The sequence below is a fragment of the Bos indicus x Bos taurus genome, chromosome 19 (assembly GCF_003369695.1).
Source record: "Bos indicus x Bos taurus breed Angus x Brahman F1 hybrid chromosome 19, Bos_hybrid_MaternalHap_v2.0, whole genome shotgun sequence".
NCBI lineage: Eukaryota > Metazoa > Chordata > Mammalia > Artiodactyla > Bovidae > Bos > Bos indicus x Bos taurus.
In genome coordinates, this window is record NC_040094.1 from 50,369,574 (window position 1) to 50,395,196 (window position 25,623).

Sequence of the window (25,623 nt, forward strand, 5' to 3'; positions counted from 1 at the left end):
CTCAACAAATGTCAATACAAAACTCTAGGTAAATAAATAGGAAAGCTGTGCCTTTTTTTTAAAGTGAAGTACATGGTTTCCCCACAGTAATTAGGTATCTTATGAAGGGGAAGAAAAGCCAAACATTTAGGAAACAATTGCAAAGTGACGTGAACTGAGGATGGATTACAAAAAGAGAAGAGGTTTGAGTCTCATAGAAGAGTTGGATGATATAAACCATAATGTAAAAGAATATGAAAAAGAATATACATGTATACGTACAACTGAATCAACTTGTTGTACAGCAGAAATTAACACAACATTGTAAATGTATCCTGGGCTCTAACCCTTTGGAGGGCTGTGCACTTAGAAATCTAGTCTGAATCATGTCCACCTGCCTTTTCAAAACTTCACAACACAACCTAGAGTGTGAAATTACAAGAGAGAAACTAGGGTTTCTGCAATTCAAAAAGTCCCCTCTTTATAAACAGCTTTTGGGTGAATGGACTCAGTGTTGATGCTGACATGGTGACAATATTTATGACTAGGCTAATTATTTTGCTATTTCACTAATGAAATCGGGATACTACCAAAAGAGAGAAGACTGAAAGCTTCTGCTTCATGACTACAAAACAACAACAACACACAACTCATTGTGTAACTTCGAAGTAAGTTATTTGACATTTCATTACAACATGTGAATAGTTTCTTAATTTTATAAGATTTTTTTAAAGAAGGAAAAACATACACATATAAATGTCTTTTTTGGCTGAACCATACGAGAGTTAGAGTATATTGCATGGTACTTCATAAATATGTCAGCATGCATCTCCTAAAAACAAGGAGATTCTCCTACATATCTGCAATATAATGATCGAAGGCAGGACATTCAATACTGACTCAATACCACACTGCACTAGTATCGAATGTACGGTCCAGACTAAAACGTCCCCAGTTGTCCTATCTTTTCTGTGTCCTGCACAAGCTACCCCTTTCCTTAATCCAGAATCTAAGCAAGGATTAGGTGTTAAATGTACTTGTCAAATTACTTTAGTCTCCTTTAATCTAGAACAGTCCCCCAGGTTTTTGTTTTGTTTTGGTCTTTGGTGACATTCTTCTTTGAAGAATTTTGGCTAGTTGCTTTGTGAAGTGTCCCTCGATTTGGATTTGTCTGATTTGCTTTCTTCCCTGGTGTCTCAGACGGTAAAGCATCTGCCTGTAATACAGGAGACCGGGGTTCGATCCCTGGCTCCGGACAATCCCCTGGAGAAGGAAATGGCAACCTACTCCAGTACTCTTGCCTGGAAAATCCCATGGATGGAGGAGCCTGGTGGGCTACAGTCCACGGGGTCGCAAAGAGTCGTCGGACATGACTAAATGACTTCACTTTCTTTTCTCCTGATTGGATTCAGGTTAAATATTTTTGACAAGGATGATCCATATCATGATTTGTGATGCTGCATCCTCAGATCAGATCAGATCAGTAGCTCAGTCGTGTCTGACTCTTTGCGACCCCATGAATCGCAGCACTCCAGGCCTCCCTGTCCATCATCAACTCCCAGAGTTCACTCAGACTCACATCCATCGAGTCAGTGATGCCACCCAGCCATCTCATCCTCTGTCGTCCCTTCTCCTCCTGCCCCCAATCCCTCCCAGCATCAGAGTCTTTTCCAATGAGTCAACTCTTTGCATGACGTGGCTGAAGTACTGGAGTTTCAGCTTTAGCATCATTCCTTCCAAAGAAATCCCAGGGCTGATCTCCTTCAGAATGGACTGGTTGGATCTCCTTGCAGTCCAAGGGACTCTTCAAGAGTCTTCTCCAACACCACAGTTCAAAAGCATCAATTCTTCGGTGCTCAGCCTTCTTTACAGTCCAACTCTCACATCCATACATGACCAAAGGAAAAACCATAGCCTTGACTAGACGAACCTTTGTTGGCAAAGGAATGTCTCTGCTTTTCAATATGCTATCTAGGTTGGTCATAACTTCCCTTCCAAGGAGTAAACGTCTTTTAATTTCATGGCTGCAGTCACCATCTGTAGTGATTTTGGAGCCCAGAAAAATAAAGTCTGACACTGTTTCCACTGTTTCCCCATCTGTTTTCCATGAAGTGGTGGGACTGGATGCCATGATCTTCGTTTTCTGAATGTTGAGCTTTGAGCCAACTTTTTCACTCTCCACTTTCACTTTCATCAAGAGGCTTTTGAGTTCCTCTTCACTTTCTGCCATAAGGGTGGTGTCATCTGCATATCTGAGGTTATTGATATTTCTCCCGGCAATCTTGATTCCAGCTTGTGCTTCTTCCAGCCCAGCATTTCTCATGATGTACTCTGCATATAAGTTAAATAAACAGGGTGACAATATACACCCTTGACGAACTCCTTTTCCTATTTGGAACCAGTCTGTTGTTCCATGTCCAGTTCTAACTGTTGCTTCCTGACCTGCATACAAATTTCTCAAGAGGCAGATCAGGTGGTCTGGTATTCCCATCTCCTTCAGAATTTCCCACAGTTTATTGTGATCGACACAGTCAAAGGCTTTGGCATAGTCAAAAAAGCAGAAATAGATGTTTTTCTGGAACTCTCTTGCTTTTTTCATGATCCAGCGGATGTTGGCAATTTGATCTCTGGTTCCTCTGCCTTTTCTAAAACCAGCTTGAACATCAGGAAGTTCACAGTTCACATATTGCTGAAGCCTGGCTTGGAGAATTTTGAGCATTACTTTACTAGCGTGTGAGATGAGTGCAATTGTGCGGTAGTTTGAGCATTCTTTGGCATTGCCTTTCTTTGGGATTGCCATGAAAACTGACCTTTTCCAGTCCTGTGGCCACTGCTGAGTTTTCCAAATTTGCTGGCATATTGAGTGCAGCACTTTCACAGCATCATCTTTCAGGATTTGGAATAGCTCAACTGGAATTCCATCACCTCCACTAGCTTTGTTCGTAGTGATGCTTTCTAAGGCCCACTTGACTTCACATTCCAGGATGTCTGGCTCTAGGTCAGTGATCACACCATCGTGATTATCTAGGTCGTGAAGATCTTTTTTGTACAGTTCTTCTGTGTATTCTTGCCATCTCTTCTTAATATCTTCTGCTTCTGTTAGGTCCATACCATTTCTGTCCTTTATCGAGCTCATCTTTGCATGAAATGTTCCTTTGGTATCTCTGATTTTCTTGAAGAGATCCCTAGTCTTTCCCATTCTGTTGTTTTCCTCTATTTCTTTGCATTGATTGCTGAAGAAGGCTTTCTTATCTCTTCTTGCTGTTCTTTGCAACTCTGCATTCAGATGCTTATATCTTTCCTTTTCTCCTTTGCTTTTCGCTTCTCTTCTTTTCACAGCTATTTGTAAGGCCTCCCCAGACAGCCATTTTGCTTTTTTGCATTTCTTTTGTATGGGAATGGTGTTGATCCCTGTCTCCTGTACAATGTCACGAACCTCATTCCATAGTTCATCAGGCACTCTATCTATCAGATCTAGGCCCTTAAATCTATTTCTCGCTTCCACTGTATAATCATAAGGGATTTGATTTAGGTCATACCTGAATGGTCTAGTGGTTTTCCCTACTTTCTTCAATTTAAGTCTGAATTTGGCAATAAGGAGTTCATGGTCTGAGCCACAGTCAGCTCCTGGTCTTGTTTTTGCTGACTGTATAGAGCTTCTCCATCTTTGGCTGCAAAGAATATAATCAATCTGATTTCGGTGTTGACCATCTGGTGATGTCCATGTATAGAGTCTTCTCTTGTGTGTTAAGGGAAGCACATGATATCATTTGTAAAACTTTCTACTGCTTGTAATTAATACATAATGTCTGTAGTGACACTTTGAGGCAGTGTGAATTCCTGTTCCCTAGTATTGTTTCACACTCAATGGTTTGGTATCCACTGACGACTCCTGCTTGAATGAACTGTTACTCAGGTAGCTATGAAATGGTCATCTAGATCTTGATACTTGGTACTGCTTTTCTGGCTCTGCCCACTGGTTTCTTAACCATGGGATTCAACCTTGTCCCTCTGATTATGCTGCTTTTGACCAGTTTGGTTAACTGTCTTCCGAAACCATTAGTACCAATAGGTCAGCACAGCCTGGCTGTTTTTAGATATACCACAGCACCAATGAGCCAGGCCTAGACAGAAAGCAAATACTACTTTAAGCTATACCTATTAATAATAATGATTATTACCAATTAGCTCTAGCTATACAGAATGTAGAGATAACCTGCATAGTGACTCTCCTCAACCTGAAAGCTAGTCCTCATGCTGGATAGATGCTCTTCTTACCCACTTTTCCCCCTACTACATCCAACTCTCAGATGGCAAACTGTACTACAAAGAGCAAAGACAACATCTTAAGGAATCAAATATGATCTGTTTTCCACTGTCCTCAAAATGATACATTAGACACAGACTGAGTAAGGACACTGAATTTCCATTTCATGGGCCATCGTGGATAATAATCCTTTAAAACTGCAAATGGGGGTGTTTTGTGCAAACTTCTTAGCATTACCGACTACCTATTAGAGAAAATTGCAGATTTTGTAGGTGGCTGGTTGTAACAATCTTAAGGTTAAAAACAGAACAGTACATCAGACATGTCTAAAAATAAAGCAAATGCTTTTTTCTTTTTATAATCCTCAATTAGAAACCATTTAAAGAAAGGATAATCAGCTTGAGAGGCTTGTAAATATGGATTCTACGGTTCTCACTGGCACCCCTGCTTTACAAATTAATTTTAGAACATTTCAAAATGTGTAAATAAATTATTTTATCCTACATCTACCCATATTGCCCTCTTGATGTTCAAAATACTATTATCGCTAATGAAAGGAACTTCATGATGACTATAGCAATAACAAATCCTCAATAAATAGAGCTCTCCTTAGATGGTAAAATTCCCTCTTTGTTGGTTGTCGGTTGGTAACATCCAGCGGGAACTATTTGTGGTCAGGAGGAGAACTCTTGGCCATGTCTCCAAGGCAATGCAAGTTGAGACAAGTCAAAATACTGAAATTTTCACTCAATTCATCCAAAGAAGGCACCTATCCAGGGGAAGAGACTCAGTTTCTCAGGTGGACCTATGTAGTTGACTAAATGATTTAATCTAACTCCCTAAAACCAAGCACAACTCAGTGATTGAAAGTGACTTGGTCTTAACCAAGGTGATAAGAAAATAATCAGAAGCTAGATTGAAAGCCATGGGAAGGTCCTTCTCAGGACCAGGGTGCTCTCCATCCTGGAGCAACCAGAAGTTTCTTTTCTCTGTCATTCCTCTTCTTAGATAACCTCTCTTATTTCAATCTCTGAACCATGACTTGACACCTCTCCCTGAACTCCATATTCATATATCCAACTCCTTACCTACCATCCGCTTGGAAGTCTCCCTGGTACCTCAAACTGACTGTGCCCTAATGGGGCTCTTGACTTCTTGCTTCTCCTGCACTATTCCCCACTCCCCACTAGGGTCCATGGACAAATCTAGAAAGCCTGCTGCTCCCTGCTAAGTTGCTTCAGTCATGTGCAACTCTTTGCACCTCTATGGATTATGACCTGCTGGGCTCCTCTTTCCATGGGATTCTCCAGGCAAGAATTCTGGAGTGGGTTGCCATGCCCTCCTCCAGGGGATCTTCCTGATCCAGGGATCATCTGGATGCATCTCTTACATCTCCTGCATTTGCAGGCGGGTTCTTTACCACTAGCACCACCGGGGAAGCCCAGAAATCCTGAGGTCACCCTTACTTTGCTCCCATCTAATGCATCAATACCTAGTCAGTCTGCTTCCAAAACACACTGATCTTTATCCATTGCCCTCTCTCCAGATGAAGCCACATCATCTGTGAACTGGATTCTTGCCCTTGCTGCCAGCTGGAATACCTGCTTCTATTCCTTCTGTCCTCCCATCACTCTTGACAGAGTGGCCAGAGCAAACACTGAAAAACATAAGTCACCCAGTGTGATATGGTATCCTAAAATGGACACTGGGGGACTTCTCTTCCCAGGCCAGTGGCTGGAACTCTGTGCTCTCAGTGAAGGGGCCTGGGTTTGATCCCTGGTCAGGGAACTAGATCCCATATGCTGCAACTAAAGATCCCGCATGCCGCGACGAAGATGGAAGATCCCTGTGTGCCACAACTAAGACCTGGCACAAATAAAAAAAATTTTTTTTAAGTGGTAAACTGAATGCTGGAACAGAAAAAGGATTTTGGTCATCCTCATGTGGTTTGTTCTCTGTGTGTGCACATCCCTAGTTTTGGGTATTCAAGTTTTCTCTTCTTTGAAGGATACCAATCAGCTTAGATTTGGCCCCAGCTTCACAGCCTCCTTTTAACGTGGCGGTTTAGTTGCTAATCATGTCTGACTCTTGCAACCCCACAGAATGTAGCCCACCAGGCTCCTTTGTCCATGGAATTCTCCAGGCAAGAATACTGGAATGGGTTGCCGTTTCCTTCTCAAGGGGATCTTCCCCACCCAGGAATTGAACCCTGGTCTCCTGCATTGCAGGCAGATTCTTTACCGATGAAGCTACAAGAGACTCCCCTTTTAACTTAATCACCTTTTTAAAAGCCTTATCTTCAAACATAGTTATAGTCTCAGGTACTCCAACATATGAATTTGGGGGGATACAACTAAGCTTACAACAGTCCCCTTGCCTGGACAACCCTTCAGAGGGTCGGCTCCTTCCCAGCCTCAGGTCTCACCAGATTTGTCACCTCTCGTGAGAGGCCTTCCTGATCATATGGCTTCTAGCTGAGCTCTCCTCCACCCTATTTATTGCCTTTTCAGCACTTCCCACAGTTGGAATTCCTTGTTTTCTTTCTTATTATGTGCTTTCCCCCATTCCATGAGTAGTGGAGACTTGTCTATCTGATTCCTGCATCCTCATTGCCTCTTGCAATGCCTGACACATAGTAGGTACTCAAAATTTGCTGACAAGAAATGATTTATTGACAATTCAGACAAAAGAAGAGTCTCATTAGAAAATCCTCCATAATGCAGTTAATCCCAAGGTAGGACCGTAACTGAAGCAAAACCTACAATTTGTATAGCACTTACAGTTTATGAAGTGCTTCCAGGTTATGAATTAACCTGGATGAATCCTCCACACTGTGATGCAGACATTATTTACTCTGTTTTCTTGATAGAGAAGCCAAGACCCCATTGCTTAAGTCATAGAGCTGGAGATTCAATATGAATCTTTTCATTTCACAAAGAACAACTCTGTGTTTTCCCATTATAACATAACTGAACTAGAAACTAAATTATCAATACTTCTAGGCAACTTCGAAGGAGAGTTCTGTGAAGAACAGAACCTCGCTCTTCAAGGAATTAAACTGGACATTCTTTCCATCTGATCAGAGAAGTTTTGTTGCTGAGGAATAATGGCTAATGAGAAGAAATATGGTTCCCTCAGGCCCCTTCATTGTGTATGTGGGGTGGTGGTGGTCGTTATAAATATGCTTTTTTGTAAACTTTTATGTTTTCAGAGGTATGAAGAAATGAAGAAATTTGGAGAACCTGATTTCCTAAGGGTTCACTTTGTTAGGTAGGCAGAATAGGGAAAAGGAGTACAAAATGGCGGTGGCTAAAAGACAAACAAGAGAAAAGCCCATGAAAATAGAACAAAAGAAGGTCCACGGACTGGAGTGAGGACCTCAGGCAAAACAAACAACACTCCTGGCTGGCCCAATTTACATAGGACAGGCCCAAGGAGAGATAAACATATAAAAAGAGGAGCCAAAGCTAGCTCTCTCTCTCTCTCTCTCTCTCTCTCTCTCTCTTCCCCGTGCGCTGGGGCGCTCTTCTCTTTGCGTCTTTGGATCAATGTGCCCTCACGCCTCAGAGATGGATTTTCCGGCTATCTTCTAAATAAAATAGAGCTGTAACACTGAGCTGTAACACTGATTTGTCTAAGAGCTATAACATGGTCCTTTCGAGACCTGAGAGCTATAACACGGTCTATCCAAGACCTGAGAGCTGTGACACGCCGAGGGGGCTCTAACGTCCGTCACTCCAAATCTTTGTTGTGACGAGACAAAGAACCGAGGAACATACACTCGAGTGACAACTTGGTTTGGTTTTACATAGCACTTCACATGGAGAAGGCAATGGCACCCCACTCCAGTACTCTTGCCTGGAAAATCCCATGGATGAAGGAACCTGGTACGCTGCAGTCCATGGGGTCGCTAAGAGTCGAACAACTGAGCAACTTCACTTTCACTTTTCACTTTTATGCATTGGAGAAGGAAATGGCAACCCACTCCAGTGTTCTTGCCTGGAGAATCCCAGGGACAGGGGAGCCTGGTGGGCTGCCGTCTATGGGGTCACACAGAGTCAGACACGACTGAAGCGACTTAGCAGCAGCACTTCATATTTTCTTTAAATCTGTAGTTCTCAGCCTTAATGGCTCTTAGGTTACCCTGAGGAAGTGCAACAAATCCCAGTGACTGGACCCCCATCCCAGATAAATGAAATCAGAATCCCGGGGAGTGGGATAGTGGCATCAGGGAATCCAAAGCTTCCCAGGTAACTTTACTCTGCAGGCAGGACTGAGAACCAGTGGCCTAAATCCTCAAGTGGGGTGGGGATGGCCTATCTTATACCCTCCAAAGAGAATGAATCAGGTTTGACCAGAGGGTAGACTCTACAAGTCCACACACTTGCGACTGGCAAACTCTGTATTCCTAGAGACACAGTGTAGGAAGCACTGCCCTAGACCAGTCTGCTCCCAGGACCAATTAAATCAGAATCCCAGGATGGGCAGAAATCAGGCAGGAGCTAGGGTTAGAGTTTCTGAGTCCAAGATGCAGTGAAGGCTGAGCACCACTGCTTTAAGTGGTACCTGCTTTGTTTGGAGGAGGAAGTGAAGGCAGGCCTGCCCCCCCCCCGTTAACTGCAGGGAGTGACAGTAACCTGGCAGCGGCCGACACTTGAATGATAAGCACTGACTCTCCCAGATCTAGATTTATGGCCTTGGACAAACAACAGAGCCTTACTTTGGCATGGTGCCGTCCTCCCAGCACTAATTAAAGCCTAAATAGTTCTCATCAGCGGGTGCATAAAATAAATGGGCCTCAATTTAAGACAAGTTCCCCATTGTGTCCTGGTTAATATAAGCACGGTTTATAGGTTTTCACATTCATAAATATACTAGCTTTATTTTAACAAGGAGAAATTATTTAAATCTAGATATACCGATTTCTATTTTTTTTACCTGCGGTATTGGGTCACGTAAAAAGATGACATAGGTGGTGATTGATAAGAGGATAACAACATGGACTCTATTCAATCAGTAATCAATATGATTATCAGTAGTGTTTCCAATTTAATTATTGCTTCTTATCGTCATCCATTTCATTAAAGTTCTGGCAGGTAGGGAGAGAAACAGGACGCAGATAGCAGTATGAAGGATGGTAGCTGAATGATAAGACTATATACCCAGAAAATGCAAAGAAATGGCCTGAGTTTATTAAATACTTTGGCAAAGCAGTGAGACAAGAGAAACATCCACCACTGCACTGCTTTCTTTAGCAATTCTGCCTCCCACCAGAAACTCTATACTCATCCCTGGACAGAAAAGAGCATGCCAGCACACGCCATCTGCTTAAGGCTCTAGCTTTGAACCCCTGGACAAAGCGATCTTTTAATAAAGTATTATTACATAAATACATATTCCTCATGTTCTGATTTGGAAACGTTAACAAGTGTGAATGAAAACCAATGAAGTCTTCCTTTTCTGCCTCCAGGGACCAAGCTTGAACCAGCTGGGTGACCAACAGCTGCTGCTGAATATGGAAATTAGAAGGCGGCAAACTGGCAAAGAAGTCTAACTGAGCTGGAGCTGGCTTGTTTGGTCCAATGGCTCAGAAGCGAGACCTGGGGATATATGGATCAGAGCCAGGCCGAAGCTGGGCAAAAACACTTAGTGAACTTGGACTTGGGCAAGGTGGGTGCCATGACAGAGATACAGAGCTGGCTGCATGGGCAGTCTCAGAGCCAGCAAGTTGGGGAGAAGGAGGCAACACAGGGTGCGATAGCTGGCATTTCTCCCAGAGGAAGCAAACTGTGCTGACAAGGACTGCTCACAAGTGCTCCGGGGTTCACTGCTTTTCTTGCAGGCTGGCCTAAGTCTCAGAGAGAACTGGGCTTTGGCTTGGGTAGAGAATGCTGGCTCTAGGCATAGGTCCTGACTTTAGGATGGCTCACTTGGTATTTTAAATTCCTAGGAGAGTAGTGACAAAGCTAAATTCCTAGGAGAGTAGTAAAAAAAAGACCTTAGCGCCTGCCAAAAACGGGACACAAGACAATAAATGATAACCATGTGATTTTTTTTTTTTTTTGGTTAGACTTGAGCAGAGGATAAACCAGAAGATCACACTGGTCCTACCAACCTATCAGGCTCATGGTGGGGCCACACATCCATTCCAAACCTCTACAAAGGGAGTGGGTTATAACTATCTGTGAAGACAGGGCAGCACCATAGAGAAAAAGAGAAAGCAAGACAATCTGTCTAGAAAGACTAAAAGATGTTTTAACCCCTATTGCTTCCCTCAACCCCATGTTTTTTAGATTGTGCCAAGAAAAGCAATTAAGGCATGTTTGATCTCTATCATCCTTTTCTTGATGGTCTATGCTGCTACTGCTGCTGCTGCTAGGTCACTTCAGTCGTGTCTGACTCTGTGCGACCCCATAGATGGCAGCCCACCAGGCTCACCCATCCCTGGGATTCTCCAGGCAAGAACATTGGAGTGGGTTGCCATTTCCTTCTCCAGTGCAAGCAAGTGAAAAGTGAAAGTGAAGTTGCTCGGTTGTGTCCGACTTTTAGCGACCCCGTGGACTGCAGCCTACCAGGCTCCTCCATCCATGGGATTTTCCAGGCAAGAGTACTGGAGTGGGGTGCCATATGGTCTACAGATACATCAAAATGGTCATACCCACTCCCATATTCAGTGACTGGCAATTGTTTAAAGAAATACATTTAAGTAGGGAATGCAGGGTAGCTATTAAAAATTACTGGGAAGGATATTTTGTGACATGTTAAAAACAGGATGTTGTATGATTCAATTTTAGTGAAATTGGTTGAAAAGTAAATTCATTAATATTTTGCAGGATGAACCAAAATGCTAACAGCAGTCATCTCTGAAGCATGAGATTACTACTGGTTTTGCTTTACCTTTTTTTTTTTCCAAGTTTTAAGAATCATGTGTTAATTTTCCAATCAGAAAGAGTCATTACTTTACAAGAGTTCAAGTTACACTGTGCAACACTACTTTAGACCACAAGACTTTGCTGGAGTTGGCCCCAGTGAAAGTGAAAATCGCTCAGTTGTGTCTGACTCTTTGCGACCCCATAGTCCATGGAATTCTCCAGGCTAGAATACTGGAGTGGGTAACCTTTTTCTTCTCCAGGGGATCTTCCCAACCCAGGGATCAAACCCAGGTCTCCCGCATTGCAGGCAGATTCTTTACCAGCTGAGCCATAAGGGAAGCCCAAGAATACTGGAGTGGGTAGCCTATTCCTTCTCCAGGGGATCGTCCAGACCCAGGAATTGAACTGGGGTCTCCTGCATTGCAGGTGGATTCTTTACCAACTGAGCTATCAGGGAAGCCTGATTTCAGGCTATAGACAAGGAGATGGGACTAAACGTTTCCTCTGAGGTCACCCATCACCAGGGGACGCTACCCACTGACGCTCCTTAACTCATGGGGGGACAAGCATCCTTGAGGGGAGCAGTCTTTTCTTCTCTGGATAGTTTCAGGAACTCTGGAGTTGGCATTCACCTGGGACAGATCTATCAAGTGGTCAAATCTGGAGACCTGGTGGGTGCTGTTCTGATCTGAGTCTCTCTAACCAGGCAGGGGTTAGAAAACTTTTTTTCTGTAAAGGGCCAGGTAGTAAATACTCTGGGCTTTGTGAAGCACATAAGTTCTGTTTTAGGTACCCATTCTGCCACAGACGAATGAATGTAGCTGTGTTCCAAAATACTGAGTGGATGAACCAGTGTCCTCTTTCCCACGCTGGTGTGAATTGTATCAATAGTTGTCGGGTGACCCCTCCTGGGAACCACTCAAGCTCTGGTCCAGCAGACTCCACCTTGATTGGGACCATCTGAGTGCGGCACAAATCCATGTCTTCTAGAAGAATCTGTTCTTGCCAAGGGGAGGAACCTTCTGGAAGATGTTTCTAGAAGCTGTTAACATGATGAAACACAAAGTAGGCCTGGCCAAAGCTGTAAACTGACAATGTTTATGTCGGACACGACTGAGCGACTTCACTTTCTCTTTTCACCTTCATGCATTGGAGAAGGAAATGGCAACCCACTCCAGTGTTCTTGCCTGGAGAATCCCAGGGACGGGGGAGCCTGGTGGGCTGCCGTCTATGGGGTCGCACAGAGTCAGACACGACTGAAGTGACTTAGCATAGCATAGCATGAGCCCTTAGATACTTCTTTCTGGCACTTAGGCACCTCCAAAACCTCCTGCATCTTGTTTTGTATTTCCTTAGCTCAGTGAAGGCACCAAAGGGGTCACTTTGTCTGGAGACTCTCTCATTCATTTCGATACAGCCTCAATTTTCATTCACTCTCCACAAATGCAAAACGTGTAATTGAGGCAGAAATAAACAGGTGAAGCCTTGCAGCTTCTAGATACAGAGTCTTCCCTCATGGGTTCTGACTGAACCCACAGCTCAAGGTCAGAGTGAGGTTGCTGTAGGTCACATCATCCACTCATAAAGGGAAGGGAATTTAGAAATCTATTGCTCTGACAGAAAGAGGTGGGGTAAAAGCCAGGTCAGAAGTGAAGTTTAAGCAATACTAATCAACAAAGTTCTTGACTGAAATTTAGCGACAGAATGCTTCATGAGGAAAACATTCTTGCAGGAGGGTTACACTGATTTTTAAAGTGGGATTCGTGGGCACGTCTGAGTGTGTGTATGTGAACATATGCATAGCCCAGAAAATACGTACAGCATACACACACACATCTGATCGTATTCATCCTTCTAAGTAAACGTCAATTGCCATGGAGAAAATGTGTGTTCAATCCAATGGCCAGAAATCAAATTCTAGACTCTGAGGTCCCCCTCATCCCTCTTGATCCCCGACAACAATCACTCCAGGTGACAGAGATTTCTGCATAGAGGCCCAGAGAAAGTACATAAAAATGAGAAGAAAAGCCAGAGGTTCTCTGAGGTCCCAGGCACAGATGGTGGGGCTGGCTCCGTCCAGCGGGGGAGAACACAGTGTGGACTGGGGCGGGGGCGGGTGGGGAGAGCAAGGGGGCTACTCACGCTGTCGTTGCTTCCTTTGTTGTCCTCATACTTCGTTTCTATGTGAATGGAGAATTTCGGCAGAAAGGAGCACTATGGGAAAAGAGAAAGGTTTCATCAGCATACCAGTTTTTTCTCTCTTCACATCTTCAGCCTAGCCTCTGCATGCTCTCCTGGCCTTCTGGTTGTGACCACTGTCCGAAACCAGAGATGTTAAGACACTAAGTCCATATCCAAATGTAAGCAAAGCTACTTTTGGTGATGTGAACACAATTTCACCCAGGAATCAGGCCAGAGAGAATAACTAGGCAATGAGATAAGTTGGCTGGAGAAGGCAATGGCACCCTACTCCAGTACTCTTGCCTAGAAAATCCCATGGATGGAGGAGCCTGGTGGGCTGCAGTCCATGGGGTTGCGAAGAGTTGGACTCGACTGAGAGACTTCACTTTCACTTTTCACTTTCATGCACTGGAGAAGGAAATGGCAACCCACTCCAGTGTTCTTGCCTGGAGAATCCCAGGGATGGGGGAGCCTGGTGTGCTGCCATCTATGGGGTCGCACAGAGTCGGACACGACTGAAGTGACTTAGCAGCAGCAGCAAGAGAAGTTGGCAAAGAGGACATTTCCTAAAGGAGTATATTCTGTGAGTCCGACCACAGGCTTTATAGAAAACCAACCCCCTGAAACAGAGACAGTCCCAGTTCCAGGGTGCTTCCCTTTAGGGAGCAGCTACCACGGCTGGATACCTGGGGGCCAGCCTTAACCATTATATAAATATTCATAATAAGCTGGAGGTGGTAGAGTAGAGCTTTACGGTTATAAATTATTCAGGTCAGACAGACCTGGCTTTTAGTTTGGGGTTTATCACTTGATAGCCATGTGACTTTGGACAAGTCATTGAATTTATCTGAACCCCAGCAATATTGAAACAGAGACAGCAATGATTACTTAGCAGTGACATTGTGAGGGTTAAATGAAACCATGTGCGTAAAACATATCAGTTCTGCATATCGAGCAAACATTTAACCAATCAGTATAAGGCTGCATGTGAACTTGACATGAAAGACAGTCTGTCTTTCTGCCGGCACAGGGGAGAAAAACCCCAAATGCACATCACCCTGACACCCACATCTCACTGAGCCCATTCCACGTATTCAGTAGATGAAGGATTAGCATAGCTTGAGAAGAGGATTTTGATGGAGGTCGATGTGGCCTTCCTCCTGCTGGCGTTGGCCCTGAGCTGGGCATTAACCTTCCTGACCTCTAGAGATAGGATCGCAGACTACAAACTAAAAGGACCCAGCAACCCCACTGGGAGCTGCAGGTATTGGAGGAGTGAGGCTTGGGTCCACATGCTCCCAGTTCCAAGAAGTTGCCTCTTTTATTTATCCAATGTACATAGACCCGGCACTGGTCTCAGTGCTTCCAAGTTCTAATTCATTTATTCCTTCTAACTATCCCATGAAATAGGAACTATTGTCATTACCTTTTTTTAAAAAAAATTGGAATATAATTGCTTTGCAATGTTGTTTTGGTTTCTGCTGTACAACAATGCAAGGCAGCCATAATTATTTGTATATCCCCTCCTTCCAGAACCTCCCTCAGCCCTCCCATCCCACCCCTCTAGGCCATCATCACAGAGCACCAAGCTGAGCTCCTGGTGCCATCCAGTAGCTTCCTGCTAGCTCTCGATTTTACACATGGTAGGATACAGACGTTAATGCGACTCTCAATTCAATCTCCCGGCTATGTCCCCAAGTCTGTTCTCCATGTTTGCACCTCTCTTCCTGCCCTGCAAACAGGTTCATCAATGCCATTTTAATAGATTTCGTATATGTTTTAATATACATTTGTTTTGCTCTTTCTGACTTACTTCACTCTGTATTGACAGGCTCAACTTTCATCCACCTCACTACAACTGACTCAACTTCATTCTTTTTATGGCTGAGTAACAGTCCATTGTATATATGTGCCACCTCTTCTTTATCCATTCTTCTGCCACTGGACATCTAGGTTGCTTCTATGTCCTGGCTACTGGTTAAGTACATGGCCCACGACCACACGGCTAGTAAAAAGTAAAGTCGTGATTCAAAGTCTGGTGGCCTGATCAGTGTCTATGCTCTTGATGAAGACCTCACTGGTTTTCAGGATGAGATTGCTGAACCTGTAGCAGCAGCACCCTGGAACTTCTAAGAAAGGCAAATTTCTGGGCCCAGTGCCGGACCCACTGAATCAGAAACTCAGGGGATGGGGCTCAAGCATTTTTCTTTGTCAAGCCTTGCAGCATGCTATTGCAGGTGTAAGCTGGAACACCACCCCACTATATCACGTATGGGAAGGAAAGAGAGAAGATGCATTATCTAAAATCCTGTGGTCCACCATACACACCCTTGCCCCACTTGGTCATCTCATGGTGGCCTTGATCCCCTTTCAGCTCCACTGAGTTCCCCCAAGTGGCATCTGTTCAAGAAAGCAGAGGCCTTCGATGTACCATTGATAATTCTCCTGACATCACACGTCTGTGTGCATTCAGCGTTCATCTGTCTTAATCTGAGTGAAACAAGCAAGCTGAACCGTGACTAAGGAAACATGGAAACAATCAATCCCAGTAATTGCCTTTATGGAGAACGAAGCCGTGCGATCATTCATTAACACCTTCTTTGCTGTCTCCTCTCAAACCTCTCGCTGCACAACTGCTGCCCTCACATCCAGACCCAGGGAGTTCTAAGGAAGGGCCGCCTGTCATGAGCCAAGAGCCCCAACACAGAGTTCTCAATAGCCTTGTGAACTTGAGAACATGAACCTGCAGAGACTTTTCAAAATATCAAGCTTCAGGTGAACCGATTTGTCCTTTTTTAACCCATCATTTGGCTTCTCCGGTGGCTCAGCCAGGGAAAGAATCCGCCTGCAACACAGGAGCCACAGGTGACAGGGGTTTGATCCCCGGGTCAGGAAGATTTCTTGGAGGAGAGCATGGCAATTCACTCTAGTATTCTTGCATGGAGAATCCCACAGGCAGAAGAGCCTGGCAGGCTACAGTCCATAGGGTCCCAAAGAGTTGGACACGACTGAAGTGACTTAGCATGCCTGCAACCCAAAATTCATGAGGCTCAATCCAATGTGTGCACAGTACCAAGCAGCAAAAGAACAGAGCTGTCCAGGGTGGGAGGTGGGTCTAGGTGAGTCAGAGTGGAACCCGTAAAGAGTTTTTAATCAGCTGAATCTCTAAACCACTTAACTAAGGTCAAACAAGTGAATTTTAGCATTCAAAATTCAAACAAGTGAATTTTGGATATTAAACCCAAAATACGAAATGCAAAACTCTTATGCAAATTAACAGATGTTGTTATTTTTGAGTCAAGGGACTTAGGTTATTTTCATGTCAGAATGGCAATCCTGCAAGAGGCTTGAAGGGTACTTGGTTTTGGCAAGGCAATGGGAAGACACGGACAGGCCAGCCCCAGGCTGCTCAGCTCTATCTCCTTCAGCAGTGGTTTGGGACTGATAATCCCCTTAGGATATCAACGGCTGATTCTCAGAGCCCTGTAGTATACATTGCTTCATGTTAAAATCTGAAGCGTCTCTGGCTTGGGGCATTTTTGACACTATCACTAAAATCTTTCCAACTAGATGTCCATCTTCAGATCAACTCCTGCTTCTCCCAAGTAGGTTAGCTTCCCTAAAAATCCTAATCCTCAGTCAGTCAGTTCAGTCGCTTAAGTCACGTCCGACTCTTTGCGACCCCATGGACTGTAGCATGCCAGGCTTCCCTGTCCATCACCAACTCCCGGAGCTTGCTCAAACTCATGTCCATTAAGTCGGTGATGCCATCCAACCATCTCATCCTCTGTCATTCCCTTCTCCTCCTGCCTTCAATCTTGACCAGCATCAGGGTCTTTTCCAATCAGTCAGTTCTTTGCATCAGGTAGCCAAAGTATTGGAGTTTCAACTTCAGCATCAGTCCTTCCAATGACTATTAAGGGTTGATTTCCTTTAGGATTGACTGGTTGGATCTCCTTGCAGTCTAAGGGATTCTCAAAAGTCTTCTCCAACACCACAGTTCAAAAGCATCGATTCTTCAGCACTCAGCTGTCTTTATAGTTCAACTCTCACATCCACACATGGCTACTGGAGAAACCATAGCTTTGACTAGACGGACCTTTGTCAGCAAAGTAATGTCTCTGCTTTTTAATTCACTACCTAGGTTGGTCATAGCTTTTCTTCCAAGGAGCAAGTGTCTTTTAATTTCATGGCTGCAGTCCCCATCCACAGTGATTTTGGAGCCCCCCCAAAATAAGTCTCTCATTGTTTCCATTGTTTCCCCATCTATTTGCCATGAAGTGATGGGACTGGATGCCATGATCTTAGTTTTCTGAATGTTGAGTTTTAAGCCAATTTTTCACTCTCCACTTTCACTTTCATCAAGAGGCTCTTTAGTTCTTCGCTTTCTACCATAAGGGTGGTGTCATCTGCATATCTGAGGTTATTAATATTTCTCCCAGCAATCTTGATTCCAGCTTGTGCTTCATCCAGCCTGGCATTTCACATGATGTGCTCTGCATATAAGTTAAATAAGCAGGGTGACAATATACAGCCTTGACATATTCCTTTCCTGATTTGGAAGCAGTCTGTTGTTCCTCTAATCCTAATCGAGTTTAAACTGTTGAGTAAGGCTTTTTTTCCTTTCTCCCTAGCTGGCTCCCTATTGTATGTCACCACTGAGGTTATCTTAAACCCCTTCCCTTCTCAAGACCCGTGCTTGGCTTCACTCTTCCTTCCTTGCAGTTGATAATTTTGGTTCATTGTTTAACAATGACACAGATCAAGTGACAGGAACACCTACTTTTTCCCTCTCCTCCATTGTCGCAAATCTTCTTCTTTATGTTGCTTCCTATTCTTTGTGAATCAGAGAAAGATGCTGCCTTCTTTATCCCAGTGGGGAAAAAAAATAATATAATGATCAGAACTGAGACACAGAGGAGTCATCAGACCTGAGATGTATCGACTTGGGCAAATTATTTTCCCATCCCCAGCAGGGACGATTTTTTTCTACTCTGTAGGCGTGCTTAGAAGATCAGTGAGGATCATTCAGGTAAACCCAGCACAGTACCTGGCACAGAGTAGGTGCATGGTTAAATATATTTGTAAGCTTCTTCTCTGGAAACTTGTTTCATTGATTATTTGCATCCTCTCCCTGCTTCCTTCCTACTGTCTAAACATATAATGAAAAGGGTCATACTCTTAAAAAACAAACAAGCATCAAATAACCTCAGTTATGTTTCTTCTGATCTAAAACCAATCCCACTCCTCCTTGTCTTCACAACCAAACTCTATTGAAAGAATAGTTGATGCTTGCTGGCTCTACTTTTCCACCTCCTATCTTTTTTCTCAAGCAGCGCAATATGGTATGGAAGGACTGATTACCAGAGAATTTTCAAAGCAGCACTGCTTCTCCATCTACACCCCGTAGGCCTCCCTAAACTGTTTTCTGTCTGTGTGTGTGTGTGTGTGTGTGTTAAGTTGCTTCAGTCATGTCTGACTCTCTGCGACTCCATGGACTATAGCCCTTCAGGCTCCTCTGTCCACGGGATTCTCCAGGCAAGAATACTGGATTGCCATTTCCTCCACCAGGGGATCTTCCTGACCCCGGGAACGAATTCGTGTTTCTTATGTCTCCTGCACTGGCAGGCAGGTTCTTTACCACCAGTGCCATCTGAGAAGCCCACTGTTTTATACGACTCAGCAATTCCTCCAGTGACAGCAGCTCTCTTCCCTCCTCTGGTCCTTCAGTGAAAGTGGTCCCTCAGGTTCTGCCCTCCACCCTATTACTTGCTCCAATTGAGCTCATCTGTTCCTGACTTTTCCATGACCCATTTTTATGAATCCTCCGTAACTGACATGTCTCACCCGGCTGCCCTTCTCACAGGTCCAGATGCCCACTGGCTGTCCCCGACAAGGGTCCTCTAGGCACATCAAACTTGAAACATCCATACTGAATCTGAATGTTCTGCACTGTACAAGTTTCCCAGAGCTGTCGAATTACCATGAATCTGGCGGCTTAAAACAACAGAAATGTATCTTCACATGGTCCTAGAGTCCAGAAGTCTGAAATCAAGATGTTGGCAATGTTGTGCTCCCTCTGAAGGCTCTAGGCTTCCAGTGGCCTAGCTTCTCCCACCTCTCCCAGCTTCCAGTGGCCCCAGGGGCTCCTTGGTCTGTGGCTGCAACTCCAATCTCTGCCTCTGTCTCCATATCACCTTCTTCCCTCCATATGTCCCTCTGTGTCTTCTTATAAGACAACAGTTATTGGATTTATCCTACCTTAAATCTAGTGTGATTTCATCTCTCATCTCAAGGTGCTTAACTAATAACACCTGCAAAGATTCTACTTCCAAATAAGGTCACACTTGAGGTTTTGGTGGACATGAATATTAAGGGGGACATTATTCCACCTACTATTTGATACACTCACCCATCACAAACAGTGAACTTCTGGGTCCTGCTGACTCAGTTTCTCTCCTTGAGGGGAAGACCTGGAGTCTTCTGCTTCTGACCTGAATCTTCTTTTCTGGCTTTGCCTGGTATTCATCCCATAGCCCGTCACAGAAGATCACTTCCCATTTCATTAAACATTCTGGCTGCCATGTTTTTTGCCCACAATGCCCTTAGCTTGATATTTCTTTCCTAAATCTTACCATTTCAAACACCACTTCAGAATGATTATCTGGTGTATACAGGTAGCATCCTGTTTGTATTTTTGTCACAGCATTTACCTCCTTTTCCATCACCACATTGAGCTGTCTGTTTGTCCGGCTCACCAACCAAATGACAAGCTCCAATGCTATTCCAGTAGAAGGATCCCTCCCCTACAACCCGCTGCATTAGGAATGGTGGGAGTCCCTGTCTCCTCAGTTATTCAGGCATCAAAGCATCTATTTTACTTCCAGGTTGCCTGCATCTGCTTTCTGCGACAAAGGGCTTTGCTTCAGCTGGGAAGATACCACCTAACCTAGTCATTTTCAAATATCTAGGGGGTGGGGAAGGGAGCACCCCATCTTCCAACCATGGACTTTCTCAAAATACATGCTATCCCCTAGGGATTTGGACACATTTCCCAGAGAGGGGGATTCCATATCACTGAGGCAACTGTAAGTAGTGTGGGAGTGGGAAAAAAGTTGGGAATCCTGACATAACCAAACTTGCATGATGCAAGAAGAGAGATTATCAGGAGTGTCACTCATTGGCTAAAACTGTCTATCAGATCAGATCAGTCGCTCAGTCGTGTCCGACCCTTAGCGACCCCATGAATCGCAGCACGCCAGGCCTCCCTGTCCATCACCAACTCCTGGAGTTCACTCAGACTGATGTCCATCAAGTCAGTGATGCCATCCAGCCATCTCATCCTCTGTCATCCCCTTCTCCTCCTGCCCCCAATCCCTCCCAGCATCAGAGTCTTTTCCAATGAGTCAACTCTTCGCATGAGGTGGCCAAAGTACTGGAGTTTCAGCTTTAGTATCATTCCTTCCAAAGAAATCCCAGGGCTGATCTCCTTCAGGATGGACTGGTTGGATCTCCTTGCAGTCCAAGGGACTCTCAAGAGTCTTCTCCAACACCACAGTTCAAAAGCATCAAAAACTGTCTAAGGGATTCAGAATACTCCTGTGTTCTCCATGTCACTTGGTTGGCCCACAGCAACATGGTGGTTGTTGTTCAGCTGCTAAGTCATGTCTGACTCTTTGTGACTCCATGGACTACATGTAGCACACCAGGCTTCCCTGTCCTTCACTATCTTCCAGAGTTTGCTCAGATTCATGTCCAACGAGTTGGTGATGCTATGGAACCATCTCATCCTCTGTCACCCGATTCTCCTTTCACCTTCAATCTTTCCTAGCATCGTGGAGAAAAGACTAAAATACTCATGGTAGACAGAGTTCTAAGATGGTCTCCAAGATTCCCAGCACCTGGTATAATCCCTGGTATAACTGCACATCTTGCATAATCCCTCCCCTTAAGTGTAGATGAGACCTATGAATAGAGACTTCCCTGGTGGCTCAGACAGTAAAGAATCTGCCTCCAACAGGGGAGATCTGGGTTTGATCCCTTGGTCAGGAAGATCCCCCGGAGAACGGCATGGCAACCCACTCCAATATTCTTGCCTGGAGAATTCCATGGATGGGGTAGGCTGGCTGATTACAGTCCACTGGATCCCAAAGAACTGGACATGACTGAGTGACTAACACTTTCACTACTCTTCTGAACAGATTACCATGGGGATCAGATAGTGTGGAGTGGAAGTCGCTCAGTCATGTCTGACTCTTTGTGACCCCCTGGACTATAGAGTCCTTGGAATTCTCCAGGCCAGAATACTGGAATGGGTAGCCATTTCCTTCTGCAGGGGATTTTCCCAACCCAGGGATCGAACCCAGGTCTCCCACAATGCAGGCAGATTCTTTACCAGCTGAGCCATCAGGGAAGCCCCCCTGGGGATCAGATAATGTTGCATTATATAAGACTTCATTTTAGAAGCAGATCTTTTCTTTTATTTTTTTTGCTGTTCTGGGTCTTCACTGCTGCGCTGGCTTTCCCTAGTTGAGGTGAGTGGGGGTCACTCTTCATTGTGGTGTGCGGTCTTATCTTGTGGCGCATCGGCTCTAGGGCATTCAAGCTTCAGTAGATGCAGCTCGCAGGTCTAGCTGCTCCACAGCATGTGGGATCTCTTGGACCAGGCATCGAACCCACATCCTCTGCACTGGCAGGTGGACTCTTATCCACTGTACCAACAGGGAAGTCCAAAGCAGGTTGGTTTTGAGGAAGTAAGCTGCTATGTCCTAGAGTGCCATGTGGCTAGAACCTGAGGGAAGTGTCTAAGAGCCAAGAGTGATGCCTGGAGGCCAGCCAACTAGAAAACCAGACTTCAGTCCTACAACCACAAGAAACGGAATTCTGCCGAAAACCAGTAAGCTTGGAAGAGGACCTTGAGAGTCAGATGACATTACAACTATGGCTGAGATTTTGATTTCGGCCTGATGAGACTCTGAACCAAGGACTCAGTTAACCTGAGCCCCAGTGGAAACACTGAGAAAATAAATTTGTGAAGTTTTAAGTCACCACATTTGTGGGGCATTTATTATACAGCAATAGAAAACCAATATAACACACAACCTCAAGAATACAACCACTGCTTCCCTTCCTAATCACTCATTTGGCTCTCATCTAAGTAAAGTGTCACAGACTTTGAGATTTGAACATATCTAGGAAAACGGGATTGGGGAATTTGTACTCTTTCTAACTTAGTTCCATCTGTAATATCATCCCCTCTGTCAATGGCCACTGCTAACTGCCCAGGGTGGTATTTGCTAGAAACTGATGCCATGAAACTTGCCACTGATTGTTGTCCAGATGCAGCAGTGTGCACCTAGCCCACAGGGGGCAAGTGCGGTTGCTCAGTAGAAAGAATACAGGTTTTGGAGTGAAACAACATTTAATTCAAACTCCGGCTTCTTTTCGGAAGAAACTGAGACCTTCGGCGAATTCCTTAATCACTCTGAGCTTAAGTTTTCTCGTCTGTAAAATGGATACGATACCAATCTCTTAGCTGTGGAGTGAGATAATAAACGTCCAAAGCCAGGCCAAGGTCTGGCTGAACAGATACTACAGAAACGTTGGTGTGCCTCATTGTACTCCTCTGCATGAAATCCCACGGCCCAGATGGGGACTAAATAGAGATGGCATGTGTGTAGGGAGACTCCTCCACTGTGTGTGTGTGTGTGTGTAAGGATGCCTTGGGAGGCTGTGAATTTGTTGAAGTGGCAGCAACAGTGTTCACCTGATCAGTCCTTCCTGTGACATGGATGGCGGCAGCTAAGCCAAGGAGCAGGCTTGGGTCCTTCCAGCCTTGCTCTGACCCCTAACTTGTATTTTGAGGACACATCCACACATCTTCCAGGTCCATCCTTTTTACTGTCTTCCTTTTCCTAAAGCAGCTCCTCTTTCTGCACAGGGGCCCTTTCCTTTCACCTCTTCTCAGACTTCCTTGACCCCTTTGCCAATTTCACACAGGGAAACAAGAATACTACCAGAATTTCCATGAGTTACTAGATCTTAAAGCTTTATGCCTGCTGGTTCACTTAGCCTTATTTTAAAAAACTGAGGCTGAGAGAAGCTAAGAAATAGCATCAAAAGACAGCATTTGGGAGCCCCAGAGGGTCCCATGAGATGAACCTGCTCACAGGCAGAGGGCTGCGGCAGTGACTGCAGAGCAGCACAATGAAGCAGAGAGAGGGCCGTGAAATAGCCTCATCCCTCAGAGTCTAGGGGACATTAATGAGTTCATTTCAGCCCCTCCTCTGCCCTCTTCCTCCCCTGGGCCCATTCAAGATCTAGAACCTTCTCCCTATGAAAAATCTCTTTCTTTCTCTTGTTGACTAGAAAAGCAGCTTGGCCAGAGGATCGTTAACAAATATTCCCTTTATTAGATCCAGGGTTTATTTTGCCTCTGCTGCTGCTGCTGCTGCTAAGTTGCGTCAGTCATGTCTGACTCTGTGTGACCTCACAGACGGCAGCCCAATAGGCAACTCTGTCCCTGGGATTCTCCAGGCAAGAATACTGGAGTGGGTTGACTGGAGTGGGTTGCCATTTCCTTCTCCATTGCATGAAAGTGAAAAGTGAAAGTGAAGTTGCTCAGTCGTATCTGACTCTTAGCGACCCCACGGACTGTAGCCTACCAGGCTCCTCTGTCCATGGGCCCCTAAAAATAACACAGGTATCATGGAGAAACCGGGGAAAGGAGGAAAAAAAACTCTTGTCATCTCCTCTTTGATTTTCTAGCTTAGATCCTCCTAAGCCAGAAGAATCTTACTAGTGTTGCTCTCATCTGCTCCCCGCCAGGACTAACTTCCTTTGAACCAGCATCTGAGCATCCTTAATTTGCCTTCCAAACACAATGTGATCCACTGGAATGAATCTCTTATTGGAAAGTGATCATCAGGTAGCTGTGAAATCTCCAGCATCTGAAACCGAATGTGCAGGAAAGTGATGTTCCCTGTTAACATTAAAAACATGTACTTGTATCTCTTGGAAGTGATAGGGGGGAATCTGCAGTCAGGAAGAAGAAATCCAGGAAAGATGAGTGAAGTACCTGGGCTCCTTGCAAGAATAATTCCCAGACACAGACACACCCCAGTTCAGTGTCAGGAAAGGAAAGCAGCATATGCAAAATGCACGGCAGAGCTCAATTTTCTATTCACTACAGACATGCTTTGGAAAAAAAAAACGAAAGAGCTATTTTTAGTCCAGTGATTGATTAGGGTTGCTATGGCAATAAGAATCACTTACAAGAAGGAAAGTGAATGTAAGCGAGTCTTAAAGTGAAACAGGCAAGTGCACTGGAAATTTTATAGTTGGTTTCTGGGTGGTGCTGGGAGCCTGGCTGCATTGTCCATACCTGCCAAGGGAGAGAAGGGATGGTGGCTGCAGAGAACAGGCCAGGGAGACAAGTCTGAGGCTCTCTGGGGGCTCCATACTTCAAAAACATGCAGAGGTGAAACTTCTGGAAGACCTGCATTATCCACTTTGAGATCATCATTATTGTCATACTATACCCCCCACACTGCCCAGTACATGGTGGAAACTGCAAGCTAAAGGGTACTAATCCCTCCCATACCAGTGAAGCAAAAATCGTATTCTAAAAGTATGTTTCTAAAACTTCACCTCGTCTGGTGGGGTTGTTAAAAACAGATCCCAGACTCCTTTCCTAATGACTTGCTTTCAGAAAGTTGGGAGTCCCAGAGCCCAGACCTGAACCTAGAACTTGATTTTTCTTTTTTAAAATAGCTTTATTCACTCCCATGTTATTCTCTCATTTCAAGTGTACAGATCAGTGGTTCTTAGTCTATTCATAGAGGTGTGCAACCGTAACTACAATCTAATCTTAGACTATTCCATCACCTTAAATAGAAGCCCCATACCCATTAGCAGTCACTCCAACCTCCTCCCCTACCTCACACCTGAAGCAACCACCAATCTACTTTCTGTCTCCGATTTGTCTATTCTGGACATTTCATATAAATGGAATAACATAGTACGTGGTCTTTTGTGTTTGGATTCTCTCAGCGTCCTTTTTATGGCAGAATAATATTCCATTGTATGGATATACCATTTTAATGTACCCATTCATCAGTTGATGTGCACTTGTGTCCACTCTTTGGTTATTATGAATAATGCTGCCACGGACATTCTTGTAGATGCTTGGTGTGAACATGTCTTTTTGTTTCTCTTGGGTATATACTTAGAGTGGAACCGTTCATCATATGGTTATGTTTAACTTTTTGAGGACCTGCCAGATGCCATGGCTGCACCATTTTGCATTCCCACCAGTCGTGTCCG

General features: G+C 44.6%; 1 protein-coding gene across 3 annotated transcripts in view; it reads right to left on the reverse strand.

Annotated features, from left to right (window-relative positions):
• PITPNC1 (phosphatidylinositol transfer protein cytoplasmic 1) overlaps window positions 1-25,623 on the reverse strand; it is a 268,917-nt gene that overhangs the window by 77,816 nt on the left and 165,478 nt on the right. For all 3 annotated transcript variants that reach the window (XM_027517737.1, XM_027517739.1, XM_027517738.1), the window contains exon 5: window positions 13,261-13,332. In XM_027517737.1, coding sequence (XP_027373538.1) covers window positions 13,261-13,332 — 72 coding nt within the window. The remainder of the gene's footprint in view (window positions 1-13,260; window positions 13,333-25,623) is intronic.